Source organism: Sinocyclocheilus rhinocerous, unplaced genomic scaffold (genome assembly GCF_001515625.1).
Source record: "Sinocyclocheilus rhinocerous isolate Xijiao unplaced genomic scaffold, SAMN03320098_v1.1 scaffold311, whole genome shotgun sequence".
NCBI lineage: Eukaryota > Metazoa > Chordata > Actinopteri > Cypriniformes > Cyprinidae > Sinocyclocheilus > Sinocyclocheilus rhinocerous.
In genome coordinates this window covers 372,972-391,800 of record NW_015623669.1, presented here as the reverse complement: position 1 = coordinate 391,800, position 18,829 = coordinate 372,972, and the positions used below count along the sequence as shown (strand labels likewise).

The 18,829-nt window shown below is 36.8% G+C and overlaps 2 protein-coding genes and 1 pseudogene across 2 annotated transcripts in view; 1 reads left to right on the top strand and 2 right to left on the bottom strand.

The window, feature by feature from the left end:
* LOC107725483 (glycerol-3-phosphate acyltransferase 4-like) overlaps positions 1–6,293 on the bottom strand; it is a 15,141-nt gene extending 8,848 nt beyond the window's left edge. Inside the window, exons 1-3 of the mRNA XM_016534790.1 lie at positions 6,215–6,293; positions 4,119–4,617; positions 976–1,122 (exon numbers count right to left, since the gene is read on the bottom strand). Coding sequence (XP_016390276.1) covers positions 976–1,122; positions 4,119–4,286 — 315 coding nt within the window. The 5' untranslated portion in view covers positions 4,287–4,617; positions 6,215–6,293. The remainder of the gene's footprint in view (positions 1–975; positions 1,123–4,118; positions 4,618–6,214) is intronic.
* LOC107725397 (C2 calcium-dependent domain-containing protein 4D-like) lies at positions 6,225–10,908 on the top strand (annotated as a pseudogene).
* A 6,636-nt stretch (positions 10,909–17,544) lies between these two features.
* Positions 17,545–18,566, bottom strand: LOC107726218 (forkhead box protein B2-like). The gene has a single exon (XM_016535777.1). The coding sequence runs from the start codon at positions 18,493–18,495 to the stop codon at positions 17,545–17,547; it is 951 nt and encodes a 316-aa protein (XP_016391263.1). The 5' UTR covers positions 18,496–18,566.
* Between the last annotated feature and the right edge of the window lie 263 nt (positions 18,567–18,829).

The window sequence follows — 18,829 nt, the reverse complement described above, 5'->3', positions numbered from 1 at the left end:
CTAAAGTCTGTCTACACCGGACTGGACAAAGCAACCGCTGAAAATCATTTGAAATTTGTGTCAATATGTCATAAATAGAATGCGGCAGCAGTTTTCTGTAGGGGATTTGTCGTGTCGCGCGCCGTGCCGCATCAAGTGTAGACAGCATCACTGATTATAATGAGTTATATCGTATTTTGTCGCGCCGCTCGCGTCCGGTGTAGACACAGTGTTTGACTTTCATTGGAGATAAAAAGAGAGAACAGGGCATTAATGGATTAGAGAGACTGTAATATGTCACAGGTCAAATATAAACCTACATTAGCTATGATCACAACAGTTCCAAGAACACACAAACTCCCCACCGCACCACAGCTCTGACCCAATGCATGCTGCTGAAAAGTTCAAGCAATAATACTGAGCATTTGGGTTTCAGTCCATAATTCAATTAATCCCACAATACCCAGTTGAGAACATCTGATTAAACAGAGCTCCGATATCAGGCGCTCTTCCTCATCTCAAATGTGCACACGGGTGGGTGAGGAGTTTCTATTAAAGAATGTGGGTTAAGGCCACTGCCCTGACTGACATTAATCCTACAAAAGCTCCATATGGCCCTGAGGGGTGGCAGAATTAGCCTGTATTGTAAGACGCTAAATTCAGAAAATATCAACATCCAGAAAATAGAATCCTGAAAAAATTATATTTTCTTAATTTGCAATTATATCAACAAACACTCTCCTGAAAAATATGTAACAGCAAATGATGTCAGGATGTAAAAAACAACAAAAATATCCTGCAACACCACAAGCAATGCAGCTTGAATAAAGGTGATTGGGACACAAATGTAGTTTGACTGCCATTAGTTGTTGCCTGATCTTTCTGTTGATAGGTCAACTGACAAAAACACCTCAGTACGCGTCCCGTGAGATCGACCGAGCACTTGGGACACGCCAAAACAAGCAATGTCACTCAGATTAACAAGCAGATGAGCACACAGCAGGAGCAACAGATCATTTTCCCACAGGTGTAACAGTGCACAGTGTTTACACAGCCACTGACACACGTACTATTAAGACTGTAAGGCTTGTACAAAAGATGGTTTTTCTCCTTGGCTCCTCTTTCCATCCTCACTGTGGCCCACTGCGAAAATAAAGAAAAACAACCTCAATTTAATGCAATATTATTACCACTGAAACATTCTAGTATTGTTTTACTATTGTAAGAATTATCTTAATTGAATTGAAAATATATTATTATTATTAGATAAAAGTATTATCTAAATATTTAAATGTATACAAATGCTAAAATATAATTAATTAAAATATTTATTTAAAACTAAATACATATTTAACCCTCTGATCATGAATGAAAAATCAATTAACGGTGGAAAATATCAAAAAAGATTAAATATTATTGTAATCATAGAGTGCTGCAGTGATGACATATTTTTGCAGACCAACCTGAAAGTTAGCAACACCCTGGTTACCTCTGTTTTTTGGATTAGTGCAGAAAATAAGCTCTGTGACTGACCGAAGTTTATGATTTTTACACGTTTTGTTCAAACCCGAGAGTCTTCACAAATTAACACAACTTATACATTTTGAAGCCTAAATAAAGCATAACCAAATAGCTAAACGTTATATATAAACAAAAACAAACTACACATGATTTCAACGTCACCACCATTAAGCTTCCAACAACTTTTTTAGTCTTTTCCCTGAAAGTTTGAGTTTGCAAGAACACGATTTAAAAAACCCATTCAAAAAACCCACTGACTTCAGGACAATGGAACTGGAAGTGCTAAAATGCTACGGTCACTTGTTTCCGGGTTTTGGCCTACAAAAATGTCATCCCTGCAGCACTCTATGACATATCTAATGCACAGTCAGCCAGTCATTAATCGCAAAATAAAACTCATTTACTTCCTCATCATAATGGACCTTAAAATAAACTGCCTGTTTCATGATTTGAAAACACATTGCGGTGGACTGTGTAGCACAAACATACACAAACACACACACACACATACATACTGAATGTTCCCTCAGGGAACAACAAGCGCTTTATTGAAAAGCTGTGGGAGGACGAATAATGTCAGTATGTTAATTCAGGCATGTGGAGCACACAATGCACACAATTGACTTGACTTGAGAATCAGAAAACACTGAAGGGCTGCTATTGATATCTTGCGAAATTAACACACGTTTTGCTTTAACTTCAATGCCTCAATGCTAGCCTATTCATTTGTCTTATTTCTCTATCTGAACTAAGGTTTCTTCTCATCTGTAATAAGAGTACTTTGAGGTTGAGGACAGAATATAGACACAGCACAGTTTTTTCATCATTTTGTCCCTGGAAGCTCATGGTACAGTAAACATTTACAATCCTGTTGCAATGTACAGCTGCAGAGCTGTAGGTTCTACACACAGTCAGGAATAGCACTTTTTTATCATTTTACTCTTATTTTTTTGTTTAGGGATTTAAAACCATTATTATCTATCAAACATCCTCTTTATTGCTTCCCCGTGACTAGGTTGGCTAAGCTGAATGTTGTTTAACACCCAAACAACATGACGTTTAACTAGAATTTCTCCTTCATTTCAAGAAATTCTCCTGCTTGTTGTTGGAAAAATACTCGTTTCCAGTTTCAGGCAGCAGGACGAGAGTAGCACGCATTTCTGCTCAGGCAGTGCGAATGCACGACCAGTTACATAACAGCTTCAGACGGACGTGAGGTAATGCTGAAATAAATCAGCCACAGCTGGAGAGGAGCAGCCCCTCGGCTCTTCACAGTGCCAGTAAAGGAAGCAAATCATGCATTTTCTAAAAACATTAACCAGATGTGCTTAACATGTCCTCCTCGTCCAGATCTCATTTCTTGCACCTAGCCTCTTAGTTAAAAAAAGAACTGTATTCATATTTAGATCCCAGTATGTTCTCTGGACCAATAAAAAATGCAAACTGTGCACTGACCTCCCAACTCCATCTACATCTCATCAGATGGCCACAATAATGTAAGAGTATGAATATGCAAAACACGAGTGCATGAGAAGTTCACACTACCAAGTGCACTCAATAAATAAAAAGTATCAAAAAGTACCATGTTAGTACCACAGTTTTTTGGACATGGTGCTGTGATAATACAGTGTTTTTTGGACATGTATCATGATAGTACCATGATATTATGCACAATGTCATTATCATATCAGTTATCTAATAAATATTAAATATTTAAGTGTTGTTAAATGTTTACATTTAGATTCTAAAACTCCCTTAAAGGGATAGTTCACCCAAAAATGAAAATTCTGTCATTAATTACTCACCCTCATGTTGTTCTAAACCCATTAGACCTCCGTTCATCTTCGGAAAACAAATTAAGATATTTTTGATGGAATCTGACAGCTCTCTGACCCTCCAATAGACAGCAAGGTAACTACCACGTTCAAGGTCCAGAAACGTAGCAAGGAGATCGGTAAAATAATCCATACATATGACATCAGGGGTTCAACCGTAATATTACGAAGCTACGAGAACACTTTTTGTGCGCAAAAGAAAAAAAACAACAACAACAATTCGTCAATTTTCTTTTGCGCACAAAGTATTCTCGTAGCTTCGTAATATTACGGTTGAACCCCTGATGTCACATGGATTATTTTACCGATCTCCTTGCTACGTTTCTGGATCTTGAACATGGTAGTTACCTTGCTATCTATTGGAGGGTCAGAGAGCTGTCAGATTCCATCAAAAATATCTTAATTTGTGTTCCGAAGATGAACGGAGGTCTAATGGGTTTAGAACGACATGAGGGTGAGTAATTAATGACAGAATTTTCATTTTTGGGTGAACTATCCCTTTAAAGTTCATTTTTAAAAATGCTAACAATTTAATAACACTGTTAAATGTAGTATTTTGCAAATATCAAAATATATCAATTTTTCCTTCCATACATTACAATGTTGCGATGCCTAAATTCATTTATAGTATTTAAAACAACTGATTTAATGTGACTGAACGATTGGTTATTCATCTCTCTCACTCCAAACTTTCTGTCAACTCTATACAATCCAGTGAACAAATGCAAGGCCACAAATAAATCAGTATGAACAACAATCCAACAAGATGACCTTCTGACTCACCTCAAACACCTTGAGCAGCGTCTTCATGTAGAGTCTGCGGATACCGAAAGACAGACCGAAAATGGCAGGAACGATGATGAAGACCAAGAGCAGCGTGAACCAGACAGTGAAAGAGATGCCCAACAGCATGCATAGCAGATTATTGAAAGGAGACATAAAAGGGCCCATTTTTACAAAATGAAAATGTGGTTTGTTTTTAGAAAGGAGAGGAAAGTGGACACCCAGGCAGCTTTCTCAGGCACTTTTAGGGTCAAAGTCTCCAGAGTACGATGTGGAATGCGTCCATAAAGCAGACAGGTGACATTACACAGTCTTTCATTTCCGATGGCTCACGACTGGATGAAGCAAACCCATCCTTCTGCATGTAGCACTGCCCAGAGGTGATTAATTCTGCTTTTATTGATTCATATTCTTCAACATTGGCTATTTTGCAACTTCAGATGCCTGTAGGCTCACAGAACATGACAGCTCTTCACTCAAAACTCTGTAATGGAGAAACCTGGAGAATGTGAAGGAAACACAAACAGGAAGAGGATTACAATTCACTCAAACACAGGCTTATTCAAATCCAACTGACTGTAACTGAACACACCAAAGTAAATGCAACAGGTTGATCACAAAGCCAAACAAAGTGGCCTGGGACTACACTGGGATCTCAAACAAGGACACGTTTAAGTCAGAGCTCCCACGAGTACAGAGAAGAGAAGAGAAGAGAAGAGAAGAACTTTTACTCAAAGTACCCAGCCACAATTATACATACAATAAAAAAAACATTGTTTTTTATTAACTAAAACTATAAAATACTGTTTTCAGTGATTGAAATAAAGCTAAAATAAAACAGTACATAGTACATAAATTACTTAAGTACATAAATTACTAGAACTTATACTCAAATTAAAATAAAATCTGAAAATATAAAAGCTAATTCTCAATATTAATAATATATTAGTATATACACTGCCATTCAAAAGTTTGGGATTAGTAATGTTTTTTAAAGAGGTCTCTTCTGTTCATCAAGGCTGCATTTATTTGATCAGAAATACAGAAAAAAAACAGTAATATTGTGAAATATTATTACAATTTAAAATGTTTTTCTATTTTAATATACTTTAAAATATAATTTATTTCTGTGATGCAAACCTGAATTTTCATCCAACACGTGTTTTATTTAGTCTTCAGTGTCACATGATCCTTCAGAAATCATTCTAATATGCTGATTTATTATCAATGTTGGATACAGTTGTGCTGCTTAATATTTTTTTGGAACCTGTGATACTTTTTACAGGATTCTTCAATGAATAAAAAAGTTAAAAAGAACAACATTTAATCAAAATAGAAATCTTTTGTAACAACATACACTACCGATTTGGGGTCAGTCATTTATTTTTATTTTTTTTATTTTTTTTATGCTTTTATTCAGCAAGGATGTGCTAAATTAATAAAAAGTGATAATAAAGACTTATATTGTTAGAAAAGATTTCTATTTTAAATAAACACTGTTCTTTTGAACTTTATTCATTAATACTAAAAAAAAGTATCACAGGTTCCCAAAAAAAGTGTAAATAATACTAAAATAACACTGTCTGAAACTGACCAAAGAAAATTGAGGTACAGTTCAGATTTTCACTGTAGTAAATTTGAAGCACTAAATTATGCAAAGTAACCTACTTAATCAGTAATCACTATTTCATCACTAAGTTCCGACCTTAGTAATGATCTCGTTAAAGGAGGCATGCAGCTGAGAAACAGTTTTACTGTGCTATCCCGGTAAATCACATGTCATAATTTAGCTGGGAATATTTTGGAATTAAATGGATTAAAAGGATTTGCTTTAGGTTAACAGAAAGTGAATGACAACTAAATTTTACATTAAAATGCATTTCATTGGCTGTTCTAAATAAAAAAAAATAAGTAAAATTAATTTAATTTCGAGGTTTAAATAACATTTTAAGGAGAAAAAAACTTTCTTTAAAAAGGTAGTTGAAAAGTAATAAGTTTCAACAGCACTTGACTACAATTATCCCAAATACTTCATAATCATCAGCAGCAGCAGCAGCAGTAGTAATGAAGAACAATTAACGTACTCAAGTACTCACACGTCAGGTTATACAGCCTGCTGTATCGCTGTTCGAAGAAAACTGCTCGATCCACTACATGACTTTATAACTAAGCAGGTAATCTGTGCCAGCTATAGCCTTCAGCACGAACAGGCAGAGCAGAGCAGCGGATCGGATGACTGTCTTCACGGATCATCTTACACAGACCGCGCATCGCGTGTGCGGCATCGACAGAAGCATTTCCTCGGCGCGTTATGGAGCTGAGCCGCTTCGATCTCAAACCGAGGGCGCGTCCGCATCGCGCTCACCGACACCGGCGGAACAGACCGTCACGGAAAGGGATGCGAGAGCGAAGATCCGCATGTCGTGAGTGACGTACAGACTGACGCGCGTCTGAGAGCAAAACCACACCACGGGAGTGTGACACAGACGGATGTCTTCCGCCAGGGGGCGCGTCGAGGCTCAGAAAAAACCCATTGCGACACATTCAAATTTCAGGACGTTTTCTTGTTTTTATTTATTTATTCATTTTTTTGTCTCACTGGAGAAATTTTTACTCTAAAGGATTGGTATAAATCGTACAATTTCGCTCTAGAAATGGCTAAAATATATTTTATAAAATAACGTCAGCTAGTAATCACAGACGAATGTGATTGGTTAATCCTGAGAAGCGCGGAGAAAAGTAACAGGCTTCATGTGATCACGAGATCAACGCGCTGCTTCCGCTACAGGTTGAGTAATAATTCACATCTTTACAACAAAACTGAGAAGCTCAAATAGGATTTAATTTAACAAAAGACAGTGGGACAAACTAAATATAAGAATTATTATATTAGAGACAACTTTCGAGTCTCTAACCCTATCATTTACTTTTTCTAATGACCAGTATCAGCGAGTCAGCGAGTTCTAGTGACCAACAACTAAAAAGGAAGCCTATTTTGTCGAGATACAGAAAAAAAAAAGAACTTTTAAATCCTAAAAAGCTAAAATAACTGTTCTTTCAAACAGTAGAACTTACACTAAGAATCCACCAGGTGGAGATGTAGGACTGTATGCAATGTCAATGGCAAAAAAAAAAAAAAAAATTATATATATATATATATATGTTATATATATAATTTTATTTTAATTATTATTATTATTTTTGCCTGTTGTAATTGCCCCAGAAACATTAAAACTGCACAAAAAGCTGCAAACCGTTAAATGTCACTCAATGAATATTGTTGTCAATGGCTTTTGATAATACCTCCAAATTCATTGTAATCACCAGTAAAAGGCCATATATATATATATATATGTATGTAACATTTAAAAACTTTTTTTTCTTTTGTGAAACTGTGTATGGTTATGAGTGTTGTTTTGAGGATTTCAGAAGTTTATTGCGAATACATTACCAGTTTCATAATGTTTCGAATTAACCACCTCCTAATGAATTACAACACATATCTGCATTGTGTGATGTTTGTAAACAAAGTGTTGACATTAAAAAAAAAAAGTGCCTTAATATGAGCAGATGAAAAGCACTAAAAGCAAACAATTATGAAATAAATTATGATATAAAAATGATTACATAAATAATACATACAAAAAACATGAAACTTCCATTACAAACAAACAGACATAGAACAAAAGACATACCCAGAGAAGGAGCTGAATAATTCCCCCCACCAAAATCCTGACGTCAACCTTTGATGGGGACACTAGACTCAGCGGGACTTCTGACCCCACTACATGAAGGCTACACCGGAGAACAGAGCCTGACCAGACTGTTTTCTAAGCAACGGTTTCTCTTTGAAGTGACACCAGTGATCTCACTGTTGACCTTTAAATGTGAAAGAATAAGACAAAAATGTTTAATTATCCATGTGCATCTGATCTGAGAACAGTGTGGCTCTCTGTGACAGAACTGTTTTATAGGTTACTGATTGTGAGAGCTTTTCTGAAACCAGTTTCATGGATTTTAGGTGATAAGGAAACTATTCTAGGCTACATACAGAGGGAAAAGAGAGGCGGCCTATAGGACAGAAAGTGTGCTGTGATTGGCCACTGTGCATTGAAAAAAATGATGGACATACCTGAACTGACCACACAGAGTAACTCACAGATCTCCACTGCACATCATCCAAACAGGTAAGGACAAAATCATCATTTTATATTTCACATATATAATGCTAACAGTTTACAAAAAGGTTACTTTTGGTGACATTAGTTAATACATTAGACATAATGGACAAATAATAAACAACACATTTACATTAATCACTCTATGTTAATGTTAATTTCTATACATACTAATACATGTTTAACATTTTAGTTATATAACTTAACATTAATGTATAATAAACAAACATGAATTATCAATGAACAATATATTTATAAATAACATTAACAGATGCCAACTGTCTCTTGCTGCCACACAAGACCTGATTGTGAAGTTGGGGTAACTGAAACAGTAAGTTACAGTTATATTCTAAAATAAGAACTGTATGACCTTTGATTCTTGAAAATATGTAACGAATATTATTCAGTTATCCAGTAGAAAATTGTTCTTGACTTAAAATGTTCTAGTAAAAATGTATCTCTTCCTGAGACTTAGTATTATTCCAAACATTAAAACTACTCAGTAATATTAAGAATAAAACTATTATATAACTACTTTTTACTAATTTTATGCTTTCTTATTTGAAATACAGTGAATTATTTTATTTTATTATTTTATTTCTAGAGTTACAGTTACCTCTAACCGGTTACTCCTGTAATGGGGGCAACTCTAACACTCTAGCAAATTTAATATAATCATCTGTCCTTTCTTAATGTAAATGATCTTATACCACATGATAAAGAAGGTAGATTTGTAGTATGTGTTGCTGATGAAAGAAAATGTAAAAATAAAAAAAAACTAAAGTTGAAACGAATTCCCCTCTATTTAGTTTTTAAAAGATTAAATATTTATTCAAACAAGAATTATAGATTACAGCATAAAATGTCATGACAATATTTTTATTCTTTTTTTTTATTATTATTATAGGTGTGTCCCAGTTTGTGTATTTATGCACTATTCTGTGCCATTTTGTAGTATAAAGTATATAGTGAGTGTAGTATGTTAATACTGAAAATTCCAACTTCACTTCAAAAACCCAGATGATGCACTTATTTAACTGAAAACAAAAGTGTGGAACGCTGGACAGAAAGACGGGGGCTATCAGACTCTGATGCTGGATCACTTTTCAAAACTTCATACACACTAGACGTTAGAGTACAAAGTGCATAGTATATGTGTATAGTTCATCATTTGGGTCACAACTTATGTCTCACAATTGTTTAAAATGGTATTAATTTACTATTAAAGAGATATATGTTCTAAAAATGAAAACTCTGTCATCATGTCATTCTTTCTTCTGTGGAGCATAAAAGAAATCATTTTGAGAAATGTCTCAGTGTTACAGTATTTGCCCATCCAATGGAAGTCAATGGGTATCGGTCTGGTTACCAACATTCTTCAAAATAATTATTTTCTTCTGTGTTCTGCAGAAGAAAAAAAGTCAAACAGGTTTGGAACGACATGAGGGGGAGTAAATGATGACAGAATTTTCATTTTTGAGTGAACTATCCCTTGAACCTTTTCTGTCTTTACAGAGTTGATCAGCATTATCAATCACAATGTGGATCCTTCAGAAAGTGCAGGCGGGAGCAGAAAGTCTCGCGGTGCAGATCAGTCACCTCATCAGCAAAAATAAGGAGGAGATTTCGGCCAAGACCAGCATCTTCAATAAACTGCACAGCAACATCCTCACACCTGAAAAAATTCCTGAATTTTTCCTGCCTCCCAAACTGACCAAGCGCTGCCTCATGGCAGACGCTGAAAAAATCTCACAGTGTCTGAACGAAGAAAAAAAAAGCTTCCAGCTTTGCAAAAACATCACTGTCAAGACCTGGTACTGCCCATCCACTGAGAGTGAGTCTAAACAAACCTACAGTGGCTTTAAACAAACTCAAACCCATCCCATATTCACTGAAATGCTACGAGTCCGGTTTATTGCTACGAGTCTTTGTTCATTCACTTGACCATCAAATCACCCAAACTGTCCTGTAGAGCAGTGCTGAAGATGGCCAGCACTGAGAGTGACACGCCCTCTGCTGACTCCTCCCCTTATTCAACATCTCCACCAATCAGAAGAGAGGATTTCACCAGCGAACAGTCAATCTCTGAAGAGCCGCTACAGCATGAAGTTCATGCCTCTAGAGCCGAGAAAAAGAAAGTTCACTCCACTCCAGACAAAAAGCTCATGTCAAAAGTCCGTCGCCGTGCTAAAGTTATTCAAACATCCCATTGCACCAAACTAGCCCCGCCCATCCAGTTCTCCCTGGACATGCTGCACTGCCAGGAACGCTTCCATCAGGAGCACGTGCTTCCTCTTCCTCAGAGAGGCCGGGTGTGCGTCTCTGCCTTCAGGACCCAGTGCTCTATGACAGTTCGCATCCGTGTGATCTCTGTGGAAGGCTTGAGAGATCCCAGCGACCTTCGACCTCTGACCTGCAGCTTGACCCTAAGCCTCACCCCAGGCAAGCTGCAGCGGCAACACAGTGCCATCATCAGGAACTGCCATAACCCCGTGTTCAATGAAGATTTCTTCTTCCAGGAGCCCGAGGAGCAGCAGGGCAGTCTGGGAGATCTGGCTTATAAACAACACGTGACAGACTGCCCCTATCAGCCTTTTTACCCTTCTTCATGATCTAAATACAATCTCTGAACACAAGAGGGCGAGCATGAGTTTCCTCTATCCGGCCTCAGCTTTCAAGAGGGTACAAGTGCAAGGCTGCAGCCAGACCCTTCTCTCAGCTTTGACTTTCTCAAGCACTCTGCTCTGAGTCTGAGCCGTTTACAGGAAGGAGAATGAAGACCAGTCAACAGAGGCCTAATTGAGATAATCATTATAAAGCTGGAGCGTGTATGAACTCTCTCACAAACACACATGTTGCAGGAGTGCACATGCTGTAAGGCCAGTGTTAAGCAGATAGAAAGAGAGTGCTAATTAGTCCAATAAAAACCCAAGTGCCTGCTCTAATAGCAAGATAAATGTGCAGGGAGGCAGCGCAGGACCTTTCCTTTAACTGCTGTCAACAGCCAATTAACTCGAAATGAGCAGTGTGTGCATCTCTCAACACTCATCAGACACTCGCTTAAAAAATGAGCCCGCATGCATGGACACACACACACACACACACGTTCACTTAGCCATTTAAATGGGGACGTGCCATAGACTTCTGTTGTTTTTATACTGTATACAGCCAGTTATATAAACTTGAACCTAATCCTTTTTTTTTTTTTTTTTTAGGATGCCCTCCAATAATGCAGTTTTGTCAGGTTTATCTCACTTCTGGGGACAAATTATGGCTATCCACAAATCCACAAAATATGGCTAAGGAGGTACACATATTGTACATTTCATTAAACCGAGGAACACACTGCAACTGGGGGCAAGTTGTCACAAAAATTATAATCTCGTGAAATATGAGGTTTTAAAACGAAGGTCCAATTACTCAAACATATGTTGTTGTTGTTTCAAACATCTAGTTCAAAACCCTCTTTTTTTGTGAAATACTATACAAAAAAAAATACTAAAATTACAATATCATTCAGTATCATATTTTTGCTGTAGTTGTTGATTAATCAAAACCGTAAAACCACTCCCATATTTTGAGAAAAAAGGCAACTTGATGAAATGATGGCAGATTTGAACTTAAAAGTTGAACTGTGCTTGAGAATATTTTTCATATATGTTAACTAGGGAATGTTTTAAATGTTATAAATGATTTATGGTAACACTTTATTTTAACGTGACAGTTACACGTTACATGTACTTACTGTAGTATAAACAGTAAATTATGTATAATTACAAGTAAACCTCAGCCAAACGCTAACCTTAACCCTAAAGTACATGTAATGAATTAATATTTAATAATATTAATTAATTATTTAATTTAACAACATCCCCTTAAAATAAAGTGTATTTATTTAATTATTTTATTTATTTTAAGTGTACTTTATTTATTATTAATATATAATTTGACTATTTATTACTATAACAATATTACAACATTTATTTATTTATTTATTCCTTGATTAAATATGTTTTATAGGCTGTTCAATTGCAGGTTCCAGTGTGACAAATGCTACAGGGCATGTTGTTGCAAAAAATGCATTTTCAATTATCTTTTTTGTGTCCGTACACATTAAAAAAAAAACACTTTAAGACATTTTCACTGGAGTAAATGTATGACAGCTAGAGCCCCATTCTTACATACTGTTTTTTTAGGACAGCAGAAAGTTATGAAAACCATAAAAACTTTGCAAACTTCGTAAAGGTTTTAGAAGCACTGACACTATGCCTTGAGAATTCATGGAGGTAATCAGAGGAAGTAGTCCAGCAGCAGACAATCTGCTATATTGAGCACCATTAACACAGGTCTTGGCTGCATCTAACAATCCTTGTTAAAAGGACAACCTCCAACCATTTCAATTAGCCCACGGGGCAGTCCGAACGCAACTGTCTATTCTTAGTGAATCACTGAGAAAGAGAGATTTAGTGATCAGCACTACAGCTCTGGTGACCTCTACTCATCTTTTGTTAATGCATGGCAGATGAGCTTTTTATTATGAGCCGGTGACTTATGGCTGGAGGTGTGTTGAAGGGGAAAGGCAGAAGGCACAAGCCAAGTATTAAGCTCAGCACTGAAAGAACGAATCAATGTGCTTCCACTGAACTCCAGCACCTGAGAGCTGCCACACATGAATCAAAACCTGCAGAGCAAGAAACTACTGTATAATGTCCTTTAACATCACTTACACATCACCTCTGTGAGGATATAGACTTGAATCCGTCCCTCAGTTTTAATTTGTCTACCAACAATGTTCATTCATCGCTGGAGAAATATGTCATTTTTTGTCAGTTTTTAAATCTGAATATACTGTATGTCATTTCCACTGTCATCACAGTCAACATGTTGTATAAGCACTTCTGTTAATAATAGTGTTATTATTAGTGTAATTAGTGTTGAAATTGTTGGTTAAAGATTATTAAAATCTCCCTTATAAGACTCCCCCTTTGCAATGATTTGTATCGTGAAAAGCGCTGTACAAATAAACTTGAATTGAATTGGTTGCAGTGGAAATTATGTCTCTATATGACAGTTGAAATTTGAGGGGCAAAAACAAATTATACACAATAAATACTGAATAAAAACTGGTTTATTCATTCATATTTTTTTAGTTTTAAAAATAAAAAAGTATATATTATGATAAAATGTCAAACTTGAACAAAGTATTAAATTAAAAAAAATTAAATGAATGTAAAATAACAAGAAAATCTACACATAAAGGCATCTGAAATGTAGCAAAATCAAATGAAGGCATTGTACAAATTTTCCAAGAAAGTCCAAATAATTAAAGGTAAAAAATATTGAAAGTTGCTAGATTTAACAAAATTAAAACGCTTTAAAAAATGCACAAGAACCGTTCAAAAGTTTCAAAAAAAGTCTCTTATGCTCACAAAGTCTGCATTTATATGATCAGAAATATGGTAAAAACAGTAATATTTTGAAATATTTTTACAATTTAAAACACCTGTTTTCTATTTTAATATAATTTAAAATGTAATTTATTCCTGTGATTCAAAGCTTCAACATCATTACTCCAGTCTTCAGTGTCACATGATCCTTCAGAAATCATTCTAATATACTGCTTTGATGCTCAGGAAACATTTCTTATTATGAATAATGTTAAAAACAGTTGTGTTGCTTCATATATTTGTGAAAACCGTGATACATTTTTTCCCCAGGATTATTTGATGAACAGCATTTATTTGAGATAGAAATCTTTTGTAACATTACAAAAGTTTTTACTATCATTTTTCACCATTTTAATGCATCATTGCTGAATAAAAGTATTGATTTTTATCAATCAATCAATCAATCTTTCTGGCCCCAAACTTTTGAACAGTAGTGTAAAAGTGTGCGAGTTTGCTGTTGTTGAGCGAGTACATTCTCCATCAGCATACCTAAATACGAACAAACAGTCTTTACACTAAAGCTACTTAACAGTAAAAAAAATCCAGATTGTAAAATTTCAAGAGACAGACAGATTAAACAGTGAATCTATCAGTTCAGTTATGTGTTATGAGGAATTAAGACAATATATCTATTATAATATTACTAATCCACACTTAATCAGTGGCCAGAATTATAACATTTATAAAGAATTATGCAATTGTACTAAGTTGCTGTGCTGTTGCCGGGGCTCATGGTGGCAAGCTTCATGAATAAAATGGTTAATTATGAAGACGAGGTCTTTGCAGTCATTGAGACGGGCATGAATGTGTCACCTCCACCCCTGCTGAAGTCAGAGTAATTAACAATAATATCTCATATCAAATTCTGCCCCTCAACAAGCCGCAGACCAGCAACTTCACAATGACCTCATTCCTATTCATCATACTTTCCAGATAATCCATATTTAAAAGACTCAAGGGTTGAAAAAAAATAATCAGCATATCCTTCTTATTGAAAAGTCATAGCGTAATCATAATTGCAATAAGAAATGGTAACATATTTGCTTTTAATGGATTTTCTTATCCACCGAATCACTTGGCGTGTGTTTCATTTTCAAAAGGCACTTACATATGCAAAATGTCACATTTTGTTTGAAATTTACACTGTAGCTGCTTATGGTAAAAGACAAATTTTATGTCTTTTGAGATGCCAAGAAATTGAGATTGCTACCGTCAGACAGTAATGAATCCGGAGAGTAATGAAGAGAGAGAGACGGATCATTTTCATTGACTAGATGCGATGTGGGTGTAGTTTTCACATCAGGCAGCCACTTGTGCATCTTATTTGTTCAGAGGGCAGGTTCGGCTCACTCCTGGTGTGAGCGTGTGCCGCAGCGCACAAATCAAGACGTACAAGAGAGCCTTTGCCATGCTAAACAGTGACACTCTAAATGGCCTCCCAACTGGCAGCTTTTGTGTTGTGAAGAGGACCAGCTTCTCAACTTCAAAGGTGAAAATTATGTCAAGACGAGCAGGACAAAACAACTTTATCAGACGGCTGCTTTTGAAGTCATGCATCTGTCTCGACCGGCGCTTTACGTGAAGCACAGCATCCCAGACAAACACACACACACACATAGAGTAAAAGAAAATTGGCAAAGAAAATCTGTTGATTTTTTAGACTGACATGTAAGTTGATCATTTAATGGATCCTATGGTCATCTTGATTCATGATTCATGCCGTGGCCATGTGTATTAATGTTATTTTAATGAAATCTACATGTGTAATCAGTAAAATGTCAATAAAGTGTCACTTTTATCTCGTGACACTGAAGACTGGAGTAACAGCTACTGAAAATTCAGCTTTGCATCACAGGAATAAATCACATTTTAAAATATATTATAATAGAAAGTTTTAAATTGTAATAATGTATTTTAAATTATAATTATATTTCACAGTATTTCTGTTTTTGCTGTATGTTTGATCAAACAAATGCTCTAGTGAGCATAAGATACTTTTTTCCTGGGGGAAAAAACACTTTTGAACAGTAATTTAAAATGTGAAACAATTTTTTCTCATGTGATCCCCATGCAAAGTTTCTTTCAGTAAGTGGCAGTGCGGCACCCAGTTATCATCTTGTAAGAAGGTTGGACCGCATAAGCACACTAAAGTTGAATTTGTGCTTAAACTACAAAAAACAGATGATTGCTCATATTGTTAATTTGGCTTAATTTAACTTTCTGCTCTCTAAAGTTCTTTTAGTTTCATGATTGATACTTTAAATGAAAGATTGGGTGTATAGAATGTATAACGGAAGACCAATAGATAACACTTTCGTGTGCCAAAAAAATCTGTCCATATCTCCATATGCAAGAGTGTTTTTTTTTTTTGCATATGCTGTTTTTAAAGTCAGGTTAGGTATGCATGCATTATCACTATTCCTAAAATATATTCCTGGCCCTATTAGAAAGTTACATAAAATAGTCCAGCAGTAAACTCAACACAACACTAAATGTATAAAGCAGCACTCAACACCAGGATGATAAATGCTTCTCTGCTGGACAGCGCCATGTTTTCTGTAGTTTGGCAAATAGACTCAGTCTTTCGTCTCTATGCCTTGGAGCAACAATTGTCTTAATGTTCTAAAATGGTGAGGAAGCGAAACCTATTAAGCTATTTATGCTTGTGGATGTTCAGCCACTGTCTGTCAGGAAAAGGAGTTCAAAATGTGGATTTGGTGAAAGAATTCACAAAGTGGAACGCAATATATTAAATATTCAGTGAAAGCACAATGTAAAGATTATTTAACAACTATTTCCTATTTACAAAAATGCAATTTTGTATTAAAATTGTCTCTTTCATTTAAGTATATTTGAAAGAATTTTCTCATATTACTGCCTATAATTGTACACATATATGCATAGTATATATGCATATATATGCCTTTGATTTTACATATATAAGTGTAAAAACGTAAAGAAGTAACAGATATAATGTTACTCTGGTAAAAACAAACGAACAAGTCAGTGCGAAAAAGACAGTCAGAAAGAAATAAAGACATTCCACTGCACAGAAACTGGACTGAAATGTGTGATTTTACTCTAAAAATATTTCATTTACAAATCTTATACAATTATACTGCTTTTTTGAAACTCACATGCCACTTTAAAAGAGCACACTTAAACCAAGCCTGCTTTTATTCACTATAATTGTCTATTTGATTGTTTCATCTTCATAAAATATTTCAACGTTGTGTTAGTAAATACCACAAGTGCAATTCAAATGCTTGTAAGTGATGATATTCTACACATATTTACATGTATAACATTTATGATAATATATAACAACATTTTAACATAAAGGTATTTTCTATTTTACATGAATACAATAATTTAGCAAAATTCACTTTGGGTTATCTCATGACTCTCTCCCAGACGCACAGCAATCCACTGTTTTAACAGTGGCACACAAGCATGCAAGTCATCATTTTTTATTCATTATACACAGTCTGTGTAGCTTTTATAAGGCTTAACGTTTAAGGGTTTAAAAAAATGTACATCAATGTTTTTCTTTTTCCGGTTTATACAGTCCTTTGTACAGTACACTGTTTCTTAAAAGAAGGTAAAACATGTTCACATACCATAAAGCAGAAAACTGCAGAGCCAAATTCTGACCATCTGCACTCTGCAGAATATAATACACAGCCAAAAAAAAGCAGTTCTTAAAGGATCTTCTGGAAAAGGCTGGCATCTCAAATCAGTCCACAGCCATCCCCAAAACATACTCTATGTACCCTCATGTCTGAATCTTCGGCGTTTGGCTCAGGACTGCAGGAGAGCAGGATGGAGAGACCCGCTTTTCTCCTCAACAAGAGCTGTTGCATCTCTCTCCATCAGAGCCGCCGTTCTTGGGCACAGCTGCGTTACTCCCAGCATCATGCCAGTCAAGGACGGGACTGCGCCCAGGGTCGGCGTGGGTTTGATGGGCACGGGCACAGCAGGCATGCTTTGGGTTCCCGGGTGATGATGGTACAGCCCCTTGACCGCCACATTGAATGGTGGGTATTCTGATGACACCGGCTCAGACAGCATGCCCACATGTGGCCACACGGAGTTGACCATGCTGCCCAGCTGAGCGGGCACGGGATACCCGAGGTGATGCATGACCGAGGCGATGGGCAACCCACTGGCCATCACTCCTTTATAGTCTCGGCCAATCAGGCTCTCGATGGCAAAAGGGTGTTTGAAGCTGCCGCTCTGCCCGCCGCCAAGCGTGTAGCTCTGGAAGTGCGAGAGCCGGCCCATGGTGCCCAGGTACTCCTGATGTCCCATGCCCAGCTTGCCCGAATGGTGGTGGGATTGGTGCAAGGCATGCTGGGCATGAGAGTGGTAGGAGTGCAGCACGGGGCCACTCTTGCAAGCCGAATGCTCCACCCGGAGGAGCTTGAAGCGTTTGCGGCGGCGCAGGAAGCTGCCGTTCTCGAACATGTCTCCACAGTCCGGATGCAGGGCCCAGAAGCTGCCCTTTCCCGGCTGGTCGGGGCGCCGGGGGATCTTGATGAAGCAGTCGTTGAAAGAAAGGTTGTGTCGGAGTGAGTTTTGCCAGCGTTGAGTGTTCTCGCGGTAATACGGGAAACGGTCCATGATGAATTTGTAGATGTCGCTGAGGGGGAGCATCTTCTCAGAGGAGCTTTGAATGGCCATGGCGGTCAGAGAGATGTAGGAGTATGGAGGTTTCTGGTCACTGTAGGAGTTCTTGCCTGGCCGAGGCATTTTTGAAAATCTCTTCAGGATCAGTCAGAAGCAAGCCAGCATATCGTCCGTTGACATAAAAAAGTAATTCAGCGCACTAATAGCCTAATTTTGATTGACTTCAGCTGTTTGTTTTTTATGTTTACAGATGCTTTATAAGACGCTAGTCACGAAAACATCTCAGAAAGTTCAAAATCCACAAGTATGTAAAAGAAAACGGGACCGTTTGAAAGTTACCTGTCTAATGTTACTCCTCTCAGAGCGCGGGAAGTTCTCTCGGAGGATGCGCGCGCTCGGCTTTGACTCACAGAGGATCCGCGACGCTTTTGTAAGAATGGCAGAGGTCCAGACCCCC